The sequence below is a fragment of the Ursus arctos genome, unplaced genomic scaffold, assembly GCF_023065955.2.
Source record: "Ursus arctos isolate Adak ecotype North America unplaced genomic scaffold, UrsArc2.0 scaffold_2, whole genome shotgun sequence".
In the NCBI taxonomy this organism is placed as follows: domain Eukaryota; kingdom Metazoa; phylum Chordata; class Mammalia; order Carnivora; family Ursidae; genus Ursus; species Ursus arctos.
In genome coordinates, this window is record NW_026622874.1 from 98,526,750 (window position 1) to 98,548,711 (window position 21,962).

Here is a 21,962-nt window from a genome sequence, read left to right on the forward strand (position 1 = left end):
AAAAAAAAAAAAAGTTTATCTTAATTTCCTTTCCTTTCCTTTTTTTAAAAATTAATTTACTTTTCTTAAACGTCAAACCCTCAGGAAGTAACCTGACGGCAAGCAACAGGGTTTTTTTTTTGTGGTTCATGGAATCTTCTGAGTCAGGACAGGGCTCCGCCTGCCGTCGTGATCACCAAACATTGGTTAAGAGGATAAATGGGTTCACTGCTCGGAAGCAGCAGCTTTTATGGACTAGCCTGACTTGGTGGGGCGGGGGTGTCAAGTTATATGATCTTCTAAAGCCTTAGCTTTCTCCTCAGGAAAATGAACATAAGGACAGTAGCTACGTCGTGGAATTGTCATGTTGAGTAAGTGCAGTCGTGCACGTCAGATAGCTAATACAGCGCCCGGTTACCTGGTGAGCATTCAATAAATTTTAGCTGCTGTCTTTATACTAAAGGGACTTAGATTGTATTTTTAAAGTTTCAACAAAGCAACAGCAAAGTTTCCAGGTCTTCCAAACTGTCCCCTTTGATTCCATGGAGAGGTTTTATCGGGTGGTTTTGGTCCGATGGTTGCCTGGGAGATAGTCTGCTTGCCAGGGCGGTTTGGGAAGCTCACGTGGCAAAGTGCTCCTTAATTCCTGGCTGTTAAATCACCACGCGCTTTGCAGGAGCTGAGACAGTAGACGCTGGGGGCTCAAGTGTTGGAGTTAATAAATGTCATTGCGTATGGCATTTGAATGAGGACATTTGAAGGAAAAACAAACCTGTTTAGAGAGACAACATTGATAATTACCCGATCTAGGAACTGATTACTTTTGGAATAGAACCTTAAATATTGAGATAAAACTGTCTCTAATAACAACCTGGATTTTCCTGTGTTCTAAGGCAAGGAGATACCCTTCTACCTGGTAAGTCCTGACTATTGATGCCCTAGGTCCACGCTACTGGTTGGAAAATATTCCGTTTGGTTGGTTTAAGACAGAAACATGATCTTGGAGGTAAAAGAGACTTTAAATGACACGCACTTGTCTAGCCTGTGATGCTTGGGAAAAACTCAGAGCGAAGCCAGCAGTAGCTTTGGAAAATGCTTCCCGTGAGGCTGGCTTGGTCATTCTTCCCACAGGAAGGCGTCTTCCTCGTGTCCATTCCGCAGGGGCAAATCCAGGGTGTCAAGAAAAGCAACACTTTAAGATTAAAAATTAAAAATAGGGGTGCCTGGGTGGCACAGTGGTTAAGCGTCTGCCTTAGGCTCAGGGCGTGATCCCAGCGTTCTGGGATCGAGTCCCACATCAGGCTCCTCCGCTAGGAGCCTGCTTCTTCCTCTCCCACTCCCCCTGCTTGTGTTCCCTCTCTCGCTGGCTGTCTCTATCTCTGTCAAATAAATAAATAAAATCTTAAAAAAAAATTAAAAATAAAATATGTTATACCTCTTCTTGGAATTCAGTGGCCTGATCGATCCCTGAAAACCATCCCTTAAGATGTAAAAATGACTTTGTTCATTAATGGGGGCTTTGTTCAAATGAGAAGTTCCAAATACCCTCCAGACTTTTATTACTGGTTTTTTTTGGACATATACTTAATTTCTCCTTCATTGAAATATTACCTCTGGCTTGAAACTGCAGGGGAACATTTTTTTTCAATCAGATGTCCCTAAGAGATACCTTAAGAAATAGCATAAACTTGTTCCAAAGAACAGGACTTGCCGGGTATATGCACGAAGCTGCCAGGCGTGGGGCTCCGGGGATGGCAGCAGACGCACCGTGGCGAGGGCTCCGGCTCCTTCCTTCATCTGTTGCTTCAAGCACGGACTCATTTATTTCAGCAAACATTTCACTTATGCCAGGCCCTGTGCTCCATGGCAGGGATGTAATCATTCAGGAGACTAGTCTCTGCCTTCTTGGTGTGTATGTTCTAGTGAATAGTTAAGGGGGAGAAAAAAAGGTTATTACAAGGGGCACCTGGGTGGCTCAGTCCTTTAAGCGCCTGCCTTCGGCTCAGGTCATGATCTCAAGTCATGGGATCGAGCCCCATGTTGGGAATCCCTGCTCAGCAGGGAACCTGCTTCTCCCTCTGCCCCACTGCCCCCCCCCCACTCCTGCTCTCTCTCTCTCTCTCTCTGTCTCAAATAAACAAAATCTTTGGAAAAAAAAAAAAGATTTTCTCCCACCCCCGCCCCATCCCTCCCCACTTAACATTCTCTCTCTCTCAAAAAGGAAAGCAGAAGAACCCAATTTATTTATTCAGCAAACACTCTAAAAGTAACCTCTGTGTGCCAGGCACCATACCAAGCTCTGGAGACAGTGGCGAATATAAAAGACACAGTTCCTTGCTCCAGTGGGCACTTTTGTGAGGGAGAAACAGAGACGAAGCAGCATACGAGGAGAGGATTTAATTTTAACCTAATAACGGCTATGACGCTGCTGTGAGAGCGTAACGTGGGATGGGCTGGAAGTGGGGGATGGCTACGGAATCTTTCTGAATCTTAATTTCACCAATAAAGTGGGGAAAAAATGACAGCTGCCCTGTTTGTCCACTTGCCGCATCCCGTGAGGAAGAGGTAGAGACATAGAAGAGCCGCTGAGCCTCTGAAGTCACGAGAATGCCGTTAGTGTTGCTGCTGGGGGGGACCCGGGGTGGCAGGCAGAGGAGCAGGCCAATCCCCTAGTCCCCGGAGCTGAGCTCTGCTGAGGCTGGTGTGTGTGTGTGTGCTGGGGGGGGGAGTTCGGGGTTGGGGGAGCTCACAGAGTTTCTGTCGTGGCAGCCCTGCCTCCCTCTTCAGGGCGCGAGCCCAGCTCTGCTACCCTTCCGAGTTCAAATAATTCACACCATTTTGTCGTTTATTTCTTAATTTAACACATTTATAGAAGACGAAGCTGCCACCCTCGGATTTTAAGCAAGGAGGTGCTTGGAAAACCCAAGGATTGTAGTTGACCAGAGTCACCCCGCCCCCAAAGCCAGTACGGACGGCTGGTGGCTGCGAAAATGTATTTGGGTCACTTGGACAATTTTCCCTGCAAAGAAGAAATTTTCATCTGATGGTGTGTGAATAGTGGAAATGTGTATGTGTGTGTCTGTTAGCTTATTGAGAAGGGTTGGGAAAAGTCGTTTATTCCATGAAGCATATAATGGCACAGAGTTCAGTTCTATATGGATTTAAAGGTTTGGGCATTTTGATGTAACTGAAACGTGACTTTTTTCCCCCCTCCTCTTAATACAAGTTTGAGAATTTCTTTTTTTTTTTATTTTTTTTTAAAGATTGTATTTATTTATTTGACAGAGACAGCCAGCGAGAGAGGGAACACAAGCAGGGGGAGTGGGAGAGGAAGAAGCAAGCTCCCAGCGGAGGAGCCTGATGCGGGACTCGATGCCAGGACTCTGGGATCACGCCCTGAGCCAAAGGCAGATGCTTAACGACTGAGCCACCCAGGCGCCCCATTTTTAAATTTTTTTTATTATATTATGTTAGTCACCATACAGTACATCCCTGGTTTCTGGTGTAAAGTTCGATGATTCATTAGTTGCGTATAACACCCAGTGCACCATGCAATACGTGCCCTCCTTACTACCCATCACCAGCCTACCCCATTCCCCCACCCCCCTCCCCTCTGAAGCCCTCAGTTAGTTTGAGGATTTCTTAAACTGGTATGAGAGTTGACAGATGAGTGACTCTGGTTCAGGGCCTGTAAAGTGACATGCTGGTGACACACTGAGCAGGAAACCTTCTGCTTTGCCTTGAGCAGGGACTCTGTTTTTCTCCCTTTTTTGTGGCTTAAAGGATTGTTCCCCTCAATTGATTAAAAAACTGCATTTCGGAGTTAAGAGTTAGGTGAGGTAGACGGCTGATGACATGCGTTACCTGCATATCGTATGTTGGCAGCTATCCCACATGGCAAGTGATATTTTCTAATAGAGGAACATCTTACTTAGATGTTTTAAATTATTAAAATACCTTAATGGTCTACATTCGTATCCCTGTTCCTCTTTCGGGCCTTTCGTTTCTTGTTCATCAGGGTCTGTGTTGCGTGGCTGTCGAGGGGCCTGCTCCACATGAAACTCCGGTCTGAAGAGAACCTCACTTACCTGGGGGGACAAAGCCCACCTGTGTGAAAAGTAACGGACTGCTCAGCCATCTGGTTCTTAAAGTAAATAGGAGAATAAGAGCGAAGAGGTTGTTGGTGGTTAAAGCGGTGATGCTCGGATCAGTCAAAACATTTCTGTAAACGTGGCTTTCAATACAAAATCGCCAGCTTTTTATTTGCCGAGTCATTGGTGAGACTATCACTGTTTTATCTCATTTCATTAAAGACAGGATATTGTGGGGTGCCTGGGTGGCTCAGTCGTTAAGCGTCTGCCTTCAGCTCAGGTCATGGTTCTGGCATTCTGGGATCGAGCCCCGCATCGGGCTCCCTGCTCAGCAGGAAGCCTGATTCTCCCTCTCCCACTCCCCCTGCTTGTGTTCCCTCTCTCGCTGCCTCTCTCTCTGTCAAATAAATAAATAAAATCTTAAAAAAAAAAGATATTGTGACATGAAAAAATATAGAAAAGACCTAACGCTAGAACGAAGGACAGGCATTTGAAATGATTTCATTCCGTTTTTACAAAACCCCCACCATATTGGCCTCACTCTTCTCATTTTGGCATGAGTGGGAGTGTTATCATGGGGTGACGTTCCGGAAACACTGGCCTGAATGAGGCCTCACTGAGAAAGGAGGCTTGGCCTGGACTGTGAAGATGGAGCACAGCAAAAAGAGCGGGGTGTCGAGTGGGTTGAGAAGCAAGAACAATTGCCTAGGGGTGGGAGGAGGGGGTGATGAACCAAGCTGTGCTCTGAAGAATGGTGGGAAATAAGGGCGATGCTAGGGGATGGCACACTTTAGAACCCAGGGAGAAATTTAGATTTGCAGTAAAACGTAAAACAGAGCCGTTGGAGCTTTTTGGGTCTCAGAACATGAAAATAGAGTTTCAGATGATTGATCTGGTGGCTGAACGTTGTGTGGCCTGGGGAGGCTTGAGGAGAGAGGGGGCGCCATTGCTCTTCAATTAAGCTGTGAGGCAGTGAAGCCAAGAATGGGAGAGTGCGTCCAAAAGGAGGGGAAAGGGCAAAATCAAGAGACATTTAGAAGAAGGAAAAGATAGGACTTGGTGACATGTGTAAATATAGGAAGAGAACGGGATCAAAATGACAGCCAGAGGCTCTAGCCTGGGAGAAGAGAAAAGTCGCGGATGTGATGACACAAATTAGAACTTTTCTTCAGTTGATTATTATAATGAAGTACTATATTTGTGCCATTGCAGCTTGTCCTGGGAGGGTGGGGGAAACGACAAGTCGTTTTTGGGAAACTGCCTTTGTCGAGGACCTGGTAAAGACATTGTCTTACTAACTGAATCTACCTCAAGTTAGCACTTCCCTTCCGTGTATTTTCAGATGCAGAATGAGCTTTATGTAATTTGCTGTTTCTTATCCCCAACATTAAGAATTCTGGCATGTGATTAGGAAATCATGGGATGTAAGAGACATGATGTGTCCAAAGTAGGGCGGTACCTGAGAGTTGGAGTCAAAGGAACCAGGCGGTGGTCTATGCTGAGAGAAATAGACTTTGTTTTCTGTTCATTGTTGTATCCTCAGAAGCTCACTCAGGATTGGTGTCACTGGATAGAGTGGGATTTTAGGCTGAGATAAATTACAGTTTATCATTTTATCTCCTAGAGTGGACGAGATCACAAAATTATTCTAGTAGGAGAAATCATAATTCCCTTAACCAAGCCAGATTCAGTATGGCCCTACAGGATCTTAGCACAAAATGGAGGCAAGGTTATCTTTGCTGACACTATTGAGACTTTCTCCACTTTATGATGTAATCAAATTCCACAGGAATGAGCCTTAAATTAAAACATTGCTAGTCTTGTAAATATGAACAAAGATTCATCTTTTTGAGATGTGAGCAGAATTCTTCCAGTCAAAAGCAGCCCAGCACCAGCACCTTAGAAAAACGAGGGCTGGTAGCTGGTAGCTAATGTTTGAGGCTGAAGAGGTGAGGTTGGTCGGGGTTAGAGCATGACAGGGATGGAGTTTTGCAGTGGGAAGCCAGTGTGGAAGGAGACAGGAGGTTTAAATTTTGAAAAGGTTACTAGGTGATGGCTGATGTTGGGGACTTGAACAAGGGTGGAGATGGTGAGGAGTCGAGACATTTGAGAGAGACCGAGAAGTAAAAGCATGACACATAGATTTCTGGCTTGTGCAACTGATGGGTGTAGCTGATGATCTCTGAAGTAATGGATCCTGGGAGAGAACCAGGTTGTTACGCAGAATGGGAAGATTTCAACTTCAGTTTTGGACATTTGAGTTTGATGTGAGAGCTTTTGAGGCATTCAAACTGTGGGAAAGAGAAAAGAAGTCGAAGGAAACAACATCGCAGGTCTATTTGAAGAGAGTTGAAAAAGGTGGCCGATTTTAAATTAATGTAAGAAAATTAATAGCTTTCCTATATCCAAGTAACAGAAAATGCAGTGAAAGGAACACTCCCGTTCATAATATTACAAAAAATCACTTAAGTGTAAACCAAATTAAAAATGTGGGAAACTTTTATGAAATACTTTAAAATGTCACTTAAGAGCATTAAAGAAGAATTTAATAAATGAATCAATGTACTACATTCAAGAATGTGAATACTAAGTATTGTAAAGAGAGAAATTCCCTCAAATTTATTTATTAAGTGATTTTTTTAAACTTGCTTAAAATGATTCTAAAGTTAAATGAGAATAATAAGCATGTGAAAGTAGCCAGGAGAATCCTAAGCAAAGAGTTAATGACGAGATTTCAGGGTCATGAATTTTCTACTTACACAATTCCAGGTTTTCATTTTTTGTAAGTATTACTTCTGTAATTACAGAAACAAAACAGCAGCAGGAGCTGTAATAAATTATGATCTTTCCATGAAAGAGACTAAAGAGAAAGTGTGTGTGTCTGTGTGTGTGTCCATCCGTCCGTCCGTCCCTTGGAAAGGAAGGACATAAAAATTATAATGAAGAGAAAATATTACTACTGACTATATAGAAATAAAAAGGATTATCAGAGGATACTGTAAACACCTGTATGCCAACAAATTGATAACCTAAGTGAAACTGACAAATTTCTAGAAAGACACAAACTACCAAAGCTGATTCAAGAAGAAATGAAAAATCTGGGTAGACCTATAAAAAGTAAAGATTGGATTAGTAACTGAAAACACTTTCTACAAGGTAAAGCTCAGGCCTAGATGGCTTACTGGCAAATTCTACTAAATGTTAAAGAAAAGTGAATACCATTTCTTCACTTAAAAAAAAAAAGAACAAGGGGTGCTTGGGTGGCACAGCGGTTAAGCGTCTGCCTTTGGCTCAGGGCGTGGTCCCAGCGTTCTGGGATCAAGCCCCACGTCAGGCTCCTCTGGTGGGAGCCTGTTTCTTCCTCTCCCACTCCCCCTGCTTGTGTTCCCTCTCTCATTGGCTGTCTCTGTTAAATAAATAAAATCTTAAAAAAAAAAAACCAAGAGTGAACACTTCTCAACCCATTTTATGAAGTCAATATCAGCCCGATTAAAAAAAAATTCTATAGACCAATATCCATTATGAATATAGACAAAAAAATTTTGACAAATTACTAGCAAACTAAATACAGCAGCACATAAAAGAATTATGCTCCATAACCAAATAGAATTTATCTCAGAATGCAGGGTTGGTTTACCATCCGAAAATCAATGTACTATATCATACCAATGGATATAGGACAAACACTAAATGGTCATCTTAGTAGATGCAGAAAAAATATTTGACAAAAGCTAACAGCACTTCATGATAAAACACTCAGCAAACTAGGAACAGAAGGAAACTTCCTAAGCCAAATATAGGGCATCTCTGAAAACCCCCAGCTAACATCATACTCAATGGTTGAAAGTGTGAATGCTTTCCCCCTAAGATGAGGACCAAGATAAATGCCCACCGCTGCTCGTCAGTATTGTATTGGAGGTAGTGGGGAGTTAGGCATGAGAAAATTTTTTAAAAAGCATCCAGATTGGAAAGGAAGAAGTAAAACTATATCTGCAGATGGTATGATCTTTATACAGAAAATTCAAAATAATAGAAGTATTAGAGCTAATAAATGAGTTCAACAAAGTTACAAGATACAAAAAGTTGAATATACAAAAATCAATTGTATTTTTGTACACTGGAAATGAATAATCTGAAAATGTAATTAAGGGAACAGTTCCATTTGCAATAGCACCCAAAAGATTAAAATACTTGGGGGGGGGTGCCTGGGTGGCTCAGTTGATTACGCATCTGTCTTCTGCTCAGGTCATGATCTCAGGGTCCTGGGATCCAGTCCCATGTCAGGCTCTCTGCTCAGTAGGGAGTCAGCTTCTCCCTCTCTCTCTGCCTCTTCCCCTCCCCTCATGCTCTCTCTCTTTTTCTCTCTCTCAAGTAAATTAAAAGTCTTTTTTAAAAATGCTTAAAATACTTAGGAATTTGTTTAATAAAAGAAGTATAAAACTTATATTCTGACAATTACAAAACAAAGTTAAGACTTAAATGAATGGGGGGTGGCATCCCATGTTCATGGAGTAGAAGATTTAAAATTGTTAGGATGACACTACTCTCCACATTCCCTGCAGATTCAATGAAATCCTTATCAAATTCCAGGCTGGCTTCCCCCCCCCCCCCCCCCGCCGCCCAAATTAACAAGCTAATCCTAAAATTCGTGACAATTTGACAGATCCAGAATAGCTAAAACAATTTAGAAAAAGAACAAAGTTGGAGAACTCATGCTTCCTGATTTCTAAATTTACTACAAAGCTATGGTAATTGGTATGGTCTGAATGTTTGTGGCCCTCCCTTCCAAAAGGTGTTGGTATTAGTAGGTGGGGCCTTTGGGGGTACTTAAGTCATGAGATTGGAACCTTAATGAATGGGATTAGCACCTTATAATAGAGATTCCAGAGAGATCCCTAGCCCCTTCTGCTGAGGATTTATAAGAAGTCTGCATCCACACCAAACCATGCTGGCATCTTGATCTCAGACTCAGAACCGTGAGAAGTAAATGTTTGTTGTTTATAAGCTACCTAATTATTGTATTTTGTTATAGTAACCTGAACAGACTAAGACAGTAATCAAGACAGCGTGGTCATGGCATGAGGAGAGACATGCAGATGAGTGGACTAGAACTGAAGGACCACAAATAAGCTGTCACATTTACAGGGAATTAATTTTCAGCAAGGGTCTAGACAAGTCAGCGGGGAAAGAAGAGTCTTCTCAACAAATTGTGCTGGTACAACTGGATACTCACCTGCCAAGGAATGAACTTGGACCCCTTCTTCACATCACACTCAAAAATGAACTCAAAATAGATTATAGGCTAGATGTCTAGTTAAGAGTTGAAAGTGTAAAAAAGCCAAAAGTATTAAAACCCTTAGAAGAAAATATAGGAGTAAATCTCTAACACCATTGGTTAGGCAAAGCCTTCCTAAACATGATACCAAAAGCACAAGCAACCAAAGAAAATAGATGCTTTGGACTTTCTCAAAATTAAAAACTTTGTTCCTTCAAAGAGCACCATCGGGGTGCCTGGGTGGTATAGTCGGTTAAGCGTCTGCCTTTGGCTGAGGTCATGATCCCAGGGTCCTGGGTCCATGCCCCGCTTCCGGCTCCCTGCTCAGCGGGGAGTGTGCTTCTCCCTCTCCCTCTGCCTGCTGCTCCCCCTACTTGTGCTCTGTCAAATAAATAAATAAAATCTTCAACAACAACAACAAAACATCCGGAAAGGGAAATCCCATAGAATGGGAGATTATGCAAGTCCTATATCTAATAAAGATATCCTATCTATAGATACCTCTATATTTAGAAAAACGAATTCTCACAGAAAAAGGCAAATCACCCAATTTAAAAAAATGGGCAAAAAAGTTTAAATAGAAATTTCTCCAAAGAAGATTTACCAATAGCTAATAAGCACATGAAAAGATGCTCCAAGTCATTCATTAGTCATCAGAGAAATGCAAATTAAAACCACAGAGATGAAAAACCGCAGAGACAGACAATAACAAGTATTAGGGTGTGGAGAAATCCGAGAGCCCTCAGACGCTGCTGGTGGGACGATGAAATAGTGCAGATGCTGTGGAAAACAGCCCGGCACTTGCTCAAAATGTTCGATGTAATGCCTCAGAGGTTCCACCAAGAGAAATAAAATCTAGGTCTACACCACAGCTGGCACGGCATTATTCACAATAGCCCCAAATTGGAAACAGCCCAAATGTCTCTGAGCTGATGAATGGATAAAGACATTGCGGTCTCTCCGTACAATGGGGTATCACTCAGTTAGGAAAAAGAATGAGGTACTGATTCATGCTACAACGTGGGTGAACTTTAAAAACACGCACAGTGGAAGAAGCCAGCCACAAAATGCCACATACGGTAGGATTCCGTTTATCTGAACCGTCCAGAAGGCAACTCCACAGAGACATAAAGTCGATCAGTGGTTGCCTAGGAGTAGGGTGAGGGGTAGTTGAGGAGTAACGGCTAAGGGGTATGGAATCTCTTCTGGGGGATGAGGAAAATGTTCTAGAATTGATTGCAGTGGTTGTGCAACCCTGTGCATGTACTAAAAACCATTGAATGAGATGCTTGAAATAGACGAATTGCATTATATCTGATAAGGCTGTTATATAAAAATATACTGAGTGAAAAGTTTGCAGAACCACGTATTTGCATAGACATAAATAATATGTTTATAATAAAACACTGTCTTTTTAAAAACTGGCAAAATTTGTGAAGCGCTGTAAAAGTGACATTGGTGTGTTTTCCCTTGTGATGGTAGCTTTAATCGTGTAACAGAGCTGGTGACAAAATTTCTTCGCAGTAACTGATGCCACCTCATTATTAAGATGATAGCATTTACTGTATTCTCTCCATATGCCAACATTGTGCTAAATTAATTTTTTTAAGGATTTATATAATTTTAGAGCAAGAGAGCATGAGCGGGAGGGGCAGAAAATCTGTCCTCTTAGCACAGAGCCCATGGCGGGGCTCGATCTCATGACCCTGAGATCATGACCTGAGCTGAAACCAAGAGTCGAGTCGGACGCTTAACCGGCTGCGTCCCCCAGGTGTCCCTGTGCTGAATTCTTAATATGCATTTTTTCATTTGTGTTTCACGACACTTGATGGTGGCCCCATATTTTCTGTCAGTCTCCTCTTGCTTTCTATTATGTAGCATTTGCAAAATTCTATTATTTTCCGAATGTCCAAAATGCACAGTTCCTTCTATTGCTGTTAGCAGTAGCTATAAAGTAAATATTGTGGGTGTTAATTCGAATTGGCATTCATGTGATCCTATGTGGTTATAAGAGCATATTGATAAATTTATCTCTGTATGTTTAACATTTAAAGTTTAAATGAAAACATCTTATATTTGTTATACTTGGTTCTCAATTGGAGGAGAAGATACTTTCTAGTTCCTTGTCAGGTTTTTTTTTTGTTTAGTGTCGCACTAAACTTGAAAAATAATCATTGGCAGAGATAATTTCTAGGGTTTTTTTTTCCATTGCAAATACAGACCTGTGTCTCAGTCGTTTGTGCTGCTGTATAGTTCTGGAGGCTGGAAAAGTCCAAGGTCAAGGCGCTGGCAGATGGGGGTCTCGGCGAGGGCCCGCTTGTGGCATAGAGATGGCCACGTTCTTGCTGTGTCCTCTCGTGGAGAGCAGAGCGAGAGCAAGATGTGGGGTCTCTTCTTGTCAGGGCGCTAATCCCACCATGAGGGCCCCACCCTGATGACCTCCTCTAAATCTGAGCATCTCCTAAAGGTCCCACCTCCAGATGCCGTCACATTGGGTTAGGGCTTTGATATTAATTGAGGGTCCTTTGGGGGAGGGGGCAACACAATCCAGTCCTTAGCAACTAGCTGTGAACATCTCCATAAATGCTAACCCTAGATTTCTGTTTGTTTTCAGTATTATGTGCCAAGAACCTTGCAAAGAAAGACTTCTTCAGTAAGTACACGCCCGCTTTTGCTGTCTTACAATATTAATATTCCTCACATGTTTTTGCAACATAAACTTAAAAAAAAAAAACAAAAAACAAAAAACAAAAAACCCTGGGTATATTCCCCGGAAGAGCTCTGCCCTTTGCTGAATAGATCCATGGTTTGACCAGCTTCGTTTCCAAGTTGACTACCACGCAGAGGCTTCCTTAGCTGCTAGGCACGGAGTTCATACTCATTCCCTGTGCCAGCCGCGCCCCGTTTTCTGTCTTTCCGCCCATTAATAGATTGCTTTCTTTTGAAGTGTTCTCAGCTCAAATACACACGAGACATTTTTTCTATAAAATAGCTGCGTTCGAGTCAAATTGTTAGTCAAATTTTAGAAATTAAATCACATTTTGAAAGCCTCATAATGAAAGGAAGTGTAAAAAAAAACCAAAAGTGCAAAAAAGAGCAAGAGGATCCTTTTCTGCAGGAAGAAATGACCGCTTAACTTAAAAAAGCTCACCTGCTACGAAGCAAGTGCCTGCAGCATGAAATTTCTCACTCTTTCCGATGCTCACAAGAGTGCTGCTCGGTTCGTAAGTGGTATTATTCACGCTTCAAACTCAGGCTCCCGGGCTTTATTCGAGTAGCCGGGAAGCTCCGGAGGAGTGGCGCCCATGCAGGCGTATCTTGAAAGCCCTAACCTTGCGACCTCTCAGATCGTTTGAATCCGTGTGATTCATACACCAGCACTGAGGAATCTACCGGATTAAGACTTGGTGAACGCTTTTGTCCATAAACTAGACAAAGATCAGTCAACAAGATTTCTAGGTATTATTTTTTAGAAAGTTTAAATACAATTAATTATAGACCCCTTTTCTTTCATTTAATTAGACCACTTAGTGATCATCAGAAATGGAAGTTTGAATTTAAGCCTATTTTTTTTTATCATTTTCTAGCCTCTAAAAATCTGAGAATGATGTCATACTGGGTTGCCTTTCTTAGGAAGCTCACTAGCAATAACTTATTTTGCTGATCAAACTAACCCTAATAGACAATAAAATGCCCTGGGGTGATCGTCACCAAATTAGATAATCTTGAAGCTCTCTGCAGCCTGTAACACCATGTTCGGTGTCCCATGGATGGATCTGTAGTCTCATCCAGGCGTGGCTGTCCCCTCTCCTCCAGGACTCCCCGACCCCTTTGCAAAGATTGTGGTGGACGGATCTGGGCAGTGCCACTCAACGGACACTGTGAAAAACACGTTGGACCCCAAATGGAACCAGCACTATGATCTGTGAGTTGAATATTCTATAAGCCATTTGGGGAACCCCAGGAAAGTAGGTATCTAGCTTTTAAGAGAAGCATTTAATAATAAAGATAAAAATGATTTACCAGTTTCTTATTGATAACAAAAGTGGATGGCCAAATGGATACATACTGCCTGATTTTAAAATCCAGGTATTTCTTGCATTTGACATTTTCATGGATTTTTTAAAAAGATTATTTATTTGAGACAGAGAGAGAGAACGCATGAGATGGGGGAGGTCAGAGGGAGAAGCAGACTCCCCACTGAGCGGGGAGCCCGACGCAGGACTTGATCCTGGGACTCTACGATCATGACCTGAGCCGGCAGTCTAAGCGACTGAGCCACCCAGGCGCCCCTTCATGGTTTGCTTCCATAACTGCGGTTTTCAAACTTTACTGTCTCTTGGCCATGCTAACAGGAAAAAGGGGGCCATAGTTCAGGTCCTCTGTATGCTACTCTGTTTTGTTTTTTGTCTTTTCCAGTGAAGCTCTAAACCTGGTTGTAGAGCTTTATTATTTTTTTTAAAGCTTTTATTTATTTATTTGAGAGAGAGAGAGAATGAGAGAGATCATGAGCAGAGCAGAAGGGTAGAGGGAGAAGCAGACTCCCTCTGAGCAGGGAGCCTGATGTGGGGACTCAATCCCAGGACTCTGGGATCATGATCTGAGCTGAAGGCAGACATTATTAATTAATTAGTGCATTATCTGGGGGGCATCTGACTGGCTCAGTCAGTGGATCATGGGACTCTTGACCTCGAGGTTGTGAGTTTGAGCCCCATATTGGGGGTAGAGTTTACTTACAAATAAAATCTTTAAAAAAATGCATTATTGTGCATATTTATTATGCAAATATGTGTTATATATATTTCCATCTTTTGAAATCCCACTTTTTAGTACAAGTAGATTTTCTACAAGAGAAAATATAGTTTGGCATGGTTGAACGTCTACCAGGCTATGCAACCATCAGGCAATGTCTTACGTTCATTCCTCAGATGGATTGCACGTTGAAAACCACTGTTTTATATACACCTAAGTTTTCACGTCCCTGCTGAGAAGTTTTCATCGAAGGAACGAGGAGTGATTCTTGGTTTTATATGATACAGATTGCACTGAGTTTGGGTGGGATTTTTAGTTAACTGGATTCCAAGACTCATTGCAGTTACACTCAAGAATCCCAAGTGGCTTGGAAAGTGGTGGTCACTCCTTGTCCCGAAAGCTGCCCTCTGTGGCTGATTTGCACGGAGAAGTAGGTGGGGGTGTAATGTCTGAGTTGGTGCTCTGTAGTGTGCTTCCGGTGGACCTATGGGTTTCTAAGCAGCCCTTGGTGCAAACTGGTATTCAACATTAAAGCCTAATTGGTGGGAATTTATGAATCATGTCGTCGTCCTTTGAAACTATGAAAATACAGCGAATCTCCGTTCTAAGATTATCAGCATGATGTAGTTCTGCCCATTTGCTTCTTCTATAACTGGCCGTCGCCCTTCTCCCAGACCACCGAAGAGAGTAGGTGTGTATTTATTGAGTGCCTGTTAGACATGGAATAGGGAGCCCCCATCCCGTTAAAAGGACTCTTTCGTACTAACAAGTCAGTCAGATTAAATCTCAGTGGGCTATCCTAATCCGGAAAGACAATTAAAAAGGACCTTGCACGTTTGCAGGTATGTTGGGAAGACGGATTCAATCACCATCAGCGTGTGGAACCACAAGAAGATTCACAAGAAGCAAGGAGCTGGCTTCCTGGGCTGTGCGCGGCTGCTGTCCAACGCCATCAGCAGACTGAAGGACACTGGCTGTAAGAACACATGCTTTCCCGCCTCTCAGTACAACTGAGGAAGGCTTCTGAGGCATCTTTTTTGGGGTTTTTTTTCTTTTGAATACTGAAATACGCAATTCCTGCCTTCCTCCCTAGTTAACGTTTCCCTGGGTTAAGTTTTGAATTGTTTGTTTGCAGACCAGCGTTTGGATCTATGCAAACTAAATCCCTCAGATACTGATGCAGTTCGTGGCCAAATAGTGGGTAAGAACTTTCTCATCTGTATAAAGAGATGCTTTTACAGACGTTAACATTCGACGCTTCATCACCGAGAAAGCGCACGCAGGCAGTGACAGTAGTGACAGATTTCAAAGGACAAGCCACATCCGGGGCCATCTTTTCAGCACCAAAAACGTTCATCTTGTGTGCTTTTATGATTTTTCCTAATTCCCTTCATCCCGTCATCCCAAGTTGAGTTAAAATGACAAGGCTCCAAAAAGATTTCGGGTTTTCATTTCAAATACAATTTTAAGCACCTCATTCATGGACGATTAATTTGTCATTGTCTCCTCCAAGCATACATGGTAAGAATGGTGGCCACACATGCGAGGGCTGAGAACTAGTTTCTTCAGGAAGACCTATCGTGTATGTACAAAGCAAGGATGACTTCGGAAGACTTCCGTGTGATAGGAATTTTATAGAGTCAGGATTGAAGTATGGAGCAGGAAAAAAAATCAAATGTGCTGAAGTTACAAATGTTGACTGGAGGTATCCCGTTGGAAGCAATTTATCTGTCAAGTGGCTTGTTTTATTATCCACCCCATCTTATTAGCATTTTAGGGTAATTCCAGTGTTGACTGTATACACTGCAAGGAGGCGGAGGAAACCTGGTATTTCAGCAGCATACCAGAGTGAGTTAGGACCCCAAGTCTTTCAGGCATTGTCTTGAAGAGACTTGACTCAAAATAAATGAACAGCGGGTACGCATCCTGAAAACTGTCATAATGAGAAAGTTCTCACTTAATGCTTTTCTGTTTGTGATTTCTTTTTCTCCGTGAAGTGGTGTGCCAGGGGAAGAACGAGTAGAAGCAATCTTATAAATGTCTTTGTTATTCACAGTAGGGATAGAGGATAAATATTTAAGTTCATCCAGACTTCGCAGATACTGAAAGTGCTCTCTGAGTCCTTATTAAAAATCTTCTTTAAAAATGAGGTGACTTAGAGGAAGTGACTGTTGTGAATCTGTTATTTTTATGGGGAGGGTGAAAACACAGCACCCCCTTCTGCACATTTACCAGGAATGTTCCAAGCGGTATGCGGAGGCATGCAGCTAATGGAGTAAATGTTTCACACTTGAGAGCCTAGCAGTAGATACGTTTCTGTATATACACGTCCCTCGCTTTGTATAATAATATTGTACGTAAGTGACACATTCGCAATGGCTCACTGTATTACAATTGTATGACATGCCACTGGATTTTAACGCAAGACGTTCTTTTCTGTTTTAGTCAGTTTACAGACGCGAGACAGGATAGGCACTGGCGGCTCTGTGGTAGACTGCAGAGGACTGTTAGAGAATGAAGGGTATGTATCCCCATGGCAGTGCCCACTCACGTCTCTGCTGCCTTGGGCTCTCGCGCTCCCTGAAAGTAGCTTTCACACCTTCGTGCTGAATGCTCGACACACGGGAAAGGACTTTGGGATAAAGGCGGGGTCTGGTTTCCCTGTTTATAAAGGAAGCTGTAAAGATTAGTGGGGTTGCACCCACAAGACTTGGGATCCAACTGAAAGAGATTTTCACTGGCCAAATATGGGAGTTTGAGTGTCAATAAGAGTTATAATTACAATGGATGGAAACACATTAAATATATTAAAAATTTTTTGAGTTTACCATGACACTGAGCAAAAAAAACACTTAAAAAAAAAACCCTTAAAAACTCATTGGTCACTATCACAGTTTTGTGATCCCCAGTGCCTTAATGGAGCGGGGCAGTACTCATTCATAGTTTCTAAAACACCACAAAAGAGAGGTAATCTGACATTAAGACACCTCTTGGAAATCAAGAGGATGGAGGCCTGCTCAGCCCCAAGGGAAGGCACTAAGCAGCATCCAGAAGGGGGCGCTCTGTAGACAACTGCGTCGCAAGAGAAGAAAATAAAAAGGAAGAGAATCTACAAATTAATAATGAAAGAGACTTAAGAGGTTCACCTACTAAATGCAGTGTGGGGACCTTGTTTAAATCCTGATTCATGAGACCACTGGAGAAATTTGGACACTGATATTCGATGATATTTAAAAAAATCAATATCCTTTTTTTTAGTTGTGATAATGGGAGAAGTCCTTATCTTCTCAAGATACACGCTGAAATATTTAAGGATGAAAGGGAAACACTCTGGGATTGGTTTCAGAATAATCCAGTGGAGGGGAGAGAGTGGAGGAGTAGCTGGGCTGGCCATTGTTGTAGCTGGGTGAGGAGTCCCGGGGGTGGGATGGGGGGGCGGCTGTGGAGATAGTCTCTCAATTTGTGTATATTTGGAAGTTCTCAGTGTAAGATGTTTCTTTAAAAATACTTGTGAGGGGAATAGCCTTTTAAGGTAAATTGTCTTCAGAATTGTTCAGGAGGTGGAGACGTATGTTCGAGAGGACTTAAAGTCATTGCAGTACTTTATATAACCAGGACTTCTATTATAGAGTAAAGTAGCAAGGAAAATGGAATATTTGGATTTGATTTTAAAGCAAGAAAAATGAAGTCTCATTTCACGAGCTCCTTATAGCACAGGGTTGGGTGTTTTAATCCTTCAGCCCTCCCCGAGGATGGCATCCTGCACGTGCCTCGGTAGCACTCCACAGATGGCTCCCTTTGGCTGCTTGTGCCTCATGGAGAAGTCTGTCTTTCTGTATAAATAGGACGGAACGAATTCCATACAACTAGGCGCTGGGGGCATCTCCACTGAGGGAAAGCCCAGTAAGCGGGTGTGGGGGCGTCGCGGTGGGGTTTTAGGTGCGCACCTCGGGCCGGGGTCCCCATGCGCGCCGTGCCCCTCTCCTTTTCAGAACCGTGTATGAAGACTCGGGGCCTGGAAGGCCACTCAGCTGCTTCATGGAGGAGCCGGCCCCTTACACGGACAGTACCGGTGCTGCTGCGGGGGGAGGGGACTGCAGGTTCGTGGAGTCCCCGAGTCAAGATCAAAGACTCCAGGCGCAGCGACTCCGAAATCCCGAGGTCCGGGGGTCCCTCCAGACGCCTCAGAACCGACCCCACGGCCACCAGTCACCAGAACTGCCCGAAGGCTACGGTGAGAGAATAGGCCCCGCCGTCCTGCGTGGTGGCTGCCGTGGCTCCTTGTTGAAGCCTTTTGTAGTGACTGTCCACGCCCTGAGTGCTGACGTTGGCGGAGCCGTGCCCTACGCCGGCTGTGTCAGGATGCAGACAAGTAAAAAAGGTGGTGATAAATCATGGATTTGTCAGCAATTGCTCCACTCTCCCAGTTTAGCAATGGTGTGAACATTTTAGGCAAATGAAGACCCAAAAAAATGCAGGATGATGCGTGGGCTGGATGAGGGTACGTGTAGCGCTCTGCGATGTGGAGGGGGGGGGGACTGCGCTGGGTACGAGGGAAAGAAGGGCGCATCGGACCACCCCGGAGAGGAGAACCCAGTGAAGGAGAAATATAATGGAGATGTGCAGATAATAGCGGACGGGAGCGCAGCCGGAGGTGACCGGGGGCGGGACCAAGGTGGCTACACATCCGGGTCTCATGGGGTGTGGCCGGGGAAGGGGAGCACCGTCTCCGCAGGTGTGAGCAGGGAGCAGGGCCAGCCGCCCAAATATTCGCACAGGGCTTGTGAAGTGAGCGGGTCCGGCAGAAGCTCACCACTCTCCTCTCGTCTCAGTGATTCAAAAGAATACCGAGAGGGAGCTTAGACTGCGCGCTGAGAGGATTCTTTGACAACTCTCCTTGGAATTGAATCTAACTAGCCCCCTCCTCTGATTTCTTGTGCAGAACAAAGAACGACGGTGCAGGGCCAAGTTTACTTTTTGCACACACAGACCGGAGTTAGCACATGGCACGACCCCAGGATACCAAGGTGGGTTTTCTAGAACGTGCATGGTCAGAGCCCTTTCTCCAGCAGCTCTGGGGGACACCCCCCTGCCCCCACCCCTCTGCTGGATGGTAGCACCCCTTGGGCTGGAAGAAGAGTGGCAGCACAGAGAGGATGAGTCACAGGGGCTTGGACTCAGGCTCTGGGTTAGAGTCGCCCTAGCTCCGCTGCCCCCTTCAGACTCCTCTTGGTACCTGGGCAACTGCTCTTGTCACACAAGCGGGTCCTTAAGAGAGCAGGCCTGGGTCTTGAAATCAGATCACGTAACTAGAAAGACCCTCGCCCCTATATGAAATCAAACGTGCTCTTGCTTGAAAAGCCAGTGAGCCCTTCAAGGTGTGTTGCTGTCATTTTCAACCAAAAATAATCGATGGATGAAATGATGGGATGGCTGGGGTTTGCTTCAGATAATCGGGGCTGGGGAGGGAGGAGCGAGTAGGGGCGTGTTTGAAACAGGTGGACGATGAGTTGGTAATGGTCAAAGTGGGTTATTAATGGTCTCTCTCTACTTTTTATGTGCTGAAAATTTTCCGTCAGAAAATGTTACCAAGGAAATATAAAGACTCTATTACCCTTTCTCTCTTCTACTTTACTGTCCCTATTGCCTCAGTCCCTTGGGGACCATTCCTGGGGGAGATGAAGCTTTTCTATACGAATTCCTTCTACAAGGCCATACATCTGAGCCCAGGTCAGAGAGACCCCCGCCCCTCCCCCATCCCGTAATGGAGTTAAGTTTCTTTTTTTTTTTTTCTTTGTTTTGCCTTTCTTTTCAAAATTTGTTTTGGTTTAGAAAAGCATTACTACCTAATAACATTTTTAGTAATGCTCATTTCCTTTCTATTCATAATTTGTTTCATCTGAGAACAAGCTTCCTGTTGCTGACTTTCCGAGTCTCTGTTAAATTTAAGATTCAGTATCTATAATTAGAATGGAAATATTACCTGCAAATGAATGAGGTGTCTCTTTAGTACCCACTGTAAGAACTGTCAGGTTTTGTGCTAATTAGACAAGCGACCTGGTCAGTGATGTTGTGCTCCCACGTGACTGGACTGTATTGAAATCAGTAACCGCGAGGTTAGGGTCAGAACCACTTGGGGAACAGAGCCCACGAAAGCACGAGAACGCCGCTTCCCAGTGCCCCTGCTCAGAACTGAGCGATTCTGAAGGTGTGTTAATATGTCCCCCTGAGCTTTAAACTTGTGCTTCTGGGAGCTTTTCAGTGAAGACACCTCTGTGACCTTGGGGCGTTTAACGTAACTTGTAAAATTAGGTAGTTTTCCGACAGCAATCGGCTACTTCCTGCTACTTGGCCCTCTTTTGTGTAAGAAATGCTGTTCCCCGGGTGGACCAGGTTCCCCGTCACGGTTATAGGCTCTGAGGCCTCCGTTTTTATCTCTTGGGTGTCGCTGCCACTCGCAACGGACTCAGTGGGAGTTCGGCGTAAGTAGCACCATGACTGTCCCTCTTAGCGGAACTGGGCCATGGCCGCACTGATCAGGGACTCCTGTGGTTCCTCTCGCTGAAGCTTTTGGTCTTATGCCTCGACATGCAGATGGACAAACCTCTCTGTTATCTTCCATTTTGGTAGAGACCTTAACAGTGTGAATTGCGATGAACTTGGACCACTGCCACCAGGTTGGGAAGTCAGAAGTACAGTTTCGGGGAGAATATATTTTGTAGACCATAATAACCGAACCACCCAGTTTACAGACCCAAGATTACATCACATCATGAAGTAAGACTTTTTACACAATCTTTGTCGACCTCTTACATTTATAATTTAATGTTTTCTAATATTTCTCTCAGTTTACCTACTGCCTTGTTTGTTAGTGGGGAATAAGCGTTAAGGAAAATAGGATAAATAGTTGGTGGACAGGTGCATGTCTCAGACTCTCAAGTAAGCTGTGAGCTGTTCTGAGCTGTATTGTTGCTACCTTTTCTTGCTTGCAGCCTAATTAAAATTCACTGAGAGGGCGGTCTTAGTACAGCTCCATTCTCGAAGCTTCCGCACGCGGCGCTCTGAGGGAGTGCGTGGCCCTTCGAGCAAGGGGCAGGAAGGGCTGCGCTGTCCGCAGTGCTCCTCGCCGGAGCCTTTTCTCGTGCCCGTCATTCCCAGACACCTTGGAACTGGGAGTTATCTTGGATCCCACGTTCAGTGTCCCAGGTTTGTCATGTCCTCCAGAACGTAAGAGCCCACGTAGCCCTTCTCATTGATAGCTGACCTTGGTGGCAGAACCTGAACCAGACAAATGCCACTTCATCCCTCTACTCGTCCTCGTCCTTGATTTTCCTGGAATTTTGTGAGTGGCCTTAGAGTTCTGTGTAACGAACTCTCACCTGCTCAGAGTGGGGGGCATTGCTTGCAGCTCCCTTGGCCGCTACGTGGAGTGACCTTGATGCTTCTCTTCCTCTCAAGTCACCAGTGCCAACTAAAGGAGCCCAGCCAGCCGCTGCCATTGCCCAGCGAGGGCTCTGTGGAAGACGAGGAGCTTCCTGCCCAGAGATACGAAAGAGATTTAGTCCAGAAGCTGAAGGTCCTCAGACATGAACTTTCACTCCAGCAGCCCCAAGCTGGTCATTGCCGCATCGAAGTGTCCAGAGAAGAAATATTCGAGGTATGGAATTCAGTGCGAGCAGCAGTGAGGCATAGACTGTTCAACCCTGTTCACAGACAGTGAGTTCTTTCTGTCTGGTGTTTCAGGTCTTGATTTTTGGTTTTTTTTTAAGATTTTATTTATTTGAGAGAGAGAGAGACAAAGATAGTGAGAGAGAGCAGGAGCAGGGGGGAAAGGGAGAAGTAGGCTTCCCGCTGAGCAGGGAGCC

At 44.1% G+C, this 21,962-nt stretch overlaps 1 protein-coding gene across 10 annotated transcripts in view; it reads left to right on the plus strand.

The window, feature by feature from the left end:
* SMURF1 (SMAD specific E3 ubiquitin protein ligase 1) overlaps nt 1-21,962 on the plus strand; it is a 110,989-nt gene that overhangs the window by 67,210 nt on the left and 21,817 nt on the right. For 5 of the 10 annotated variants that reach the window (XM_026516254.4, XM_044390178.3, XM_044390180.3 and 2 more), the window contains exons 2-11: nt 11,960-11,998; nt 13,162-13,270; nt 14,940-15,073; nt 15,233-15,298; nt 16,543-16,618; nt 18,090-18,331; nt 19,040-19,124; nt 19,750-19,827; nt 20,728-20,874; nt 21,556-21,754. In XM_026516254.4, coding sequence (XP_026372039.1) covers nt 11,960-11,998; nt 13,162-13,270; nt 14,940-15,073; nt 15,233-15,298; nt 16,543-16,618; nt 18,090-18,331; nt 19,040-19,124; nt 19,750-19,827; nt 20,728-20,874; nt 21,556-21,754 — 1,175 coding nt within the window. The remainder of the gene's footprint in view (nt 1-11,959; nt 11,999-13,161; nt 13,271-14,939; nt 15,074-15,232; nt 15,299-16,542; nt 16,619-18,089; nt 18,332-19,039; nt 19,125-19,749; nt 19,828-20,727; nt 20,875-21,555; nt 21,755-21,962) is intronic. The other 5 variants (XM_026516251.4, XM_026516252.4, XM_048224701.2 and 2 more) reach the window with 3 other exon arrangements.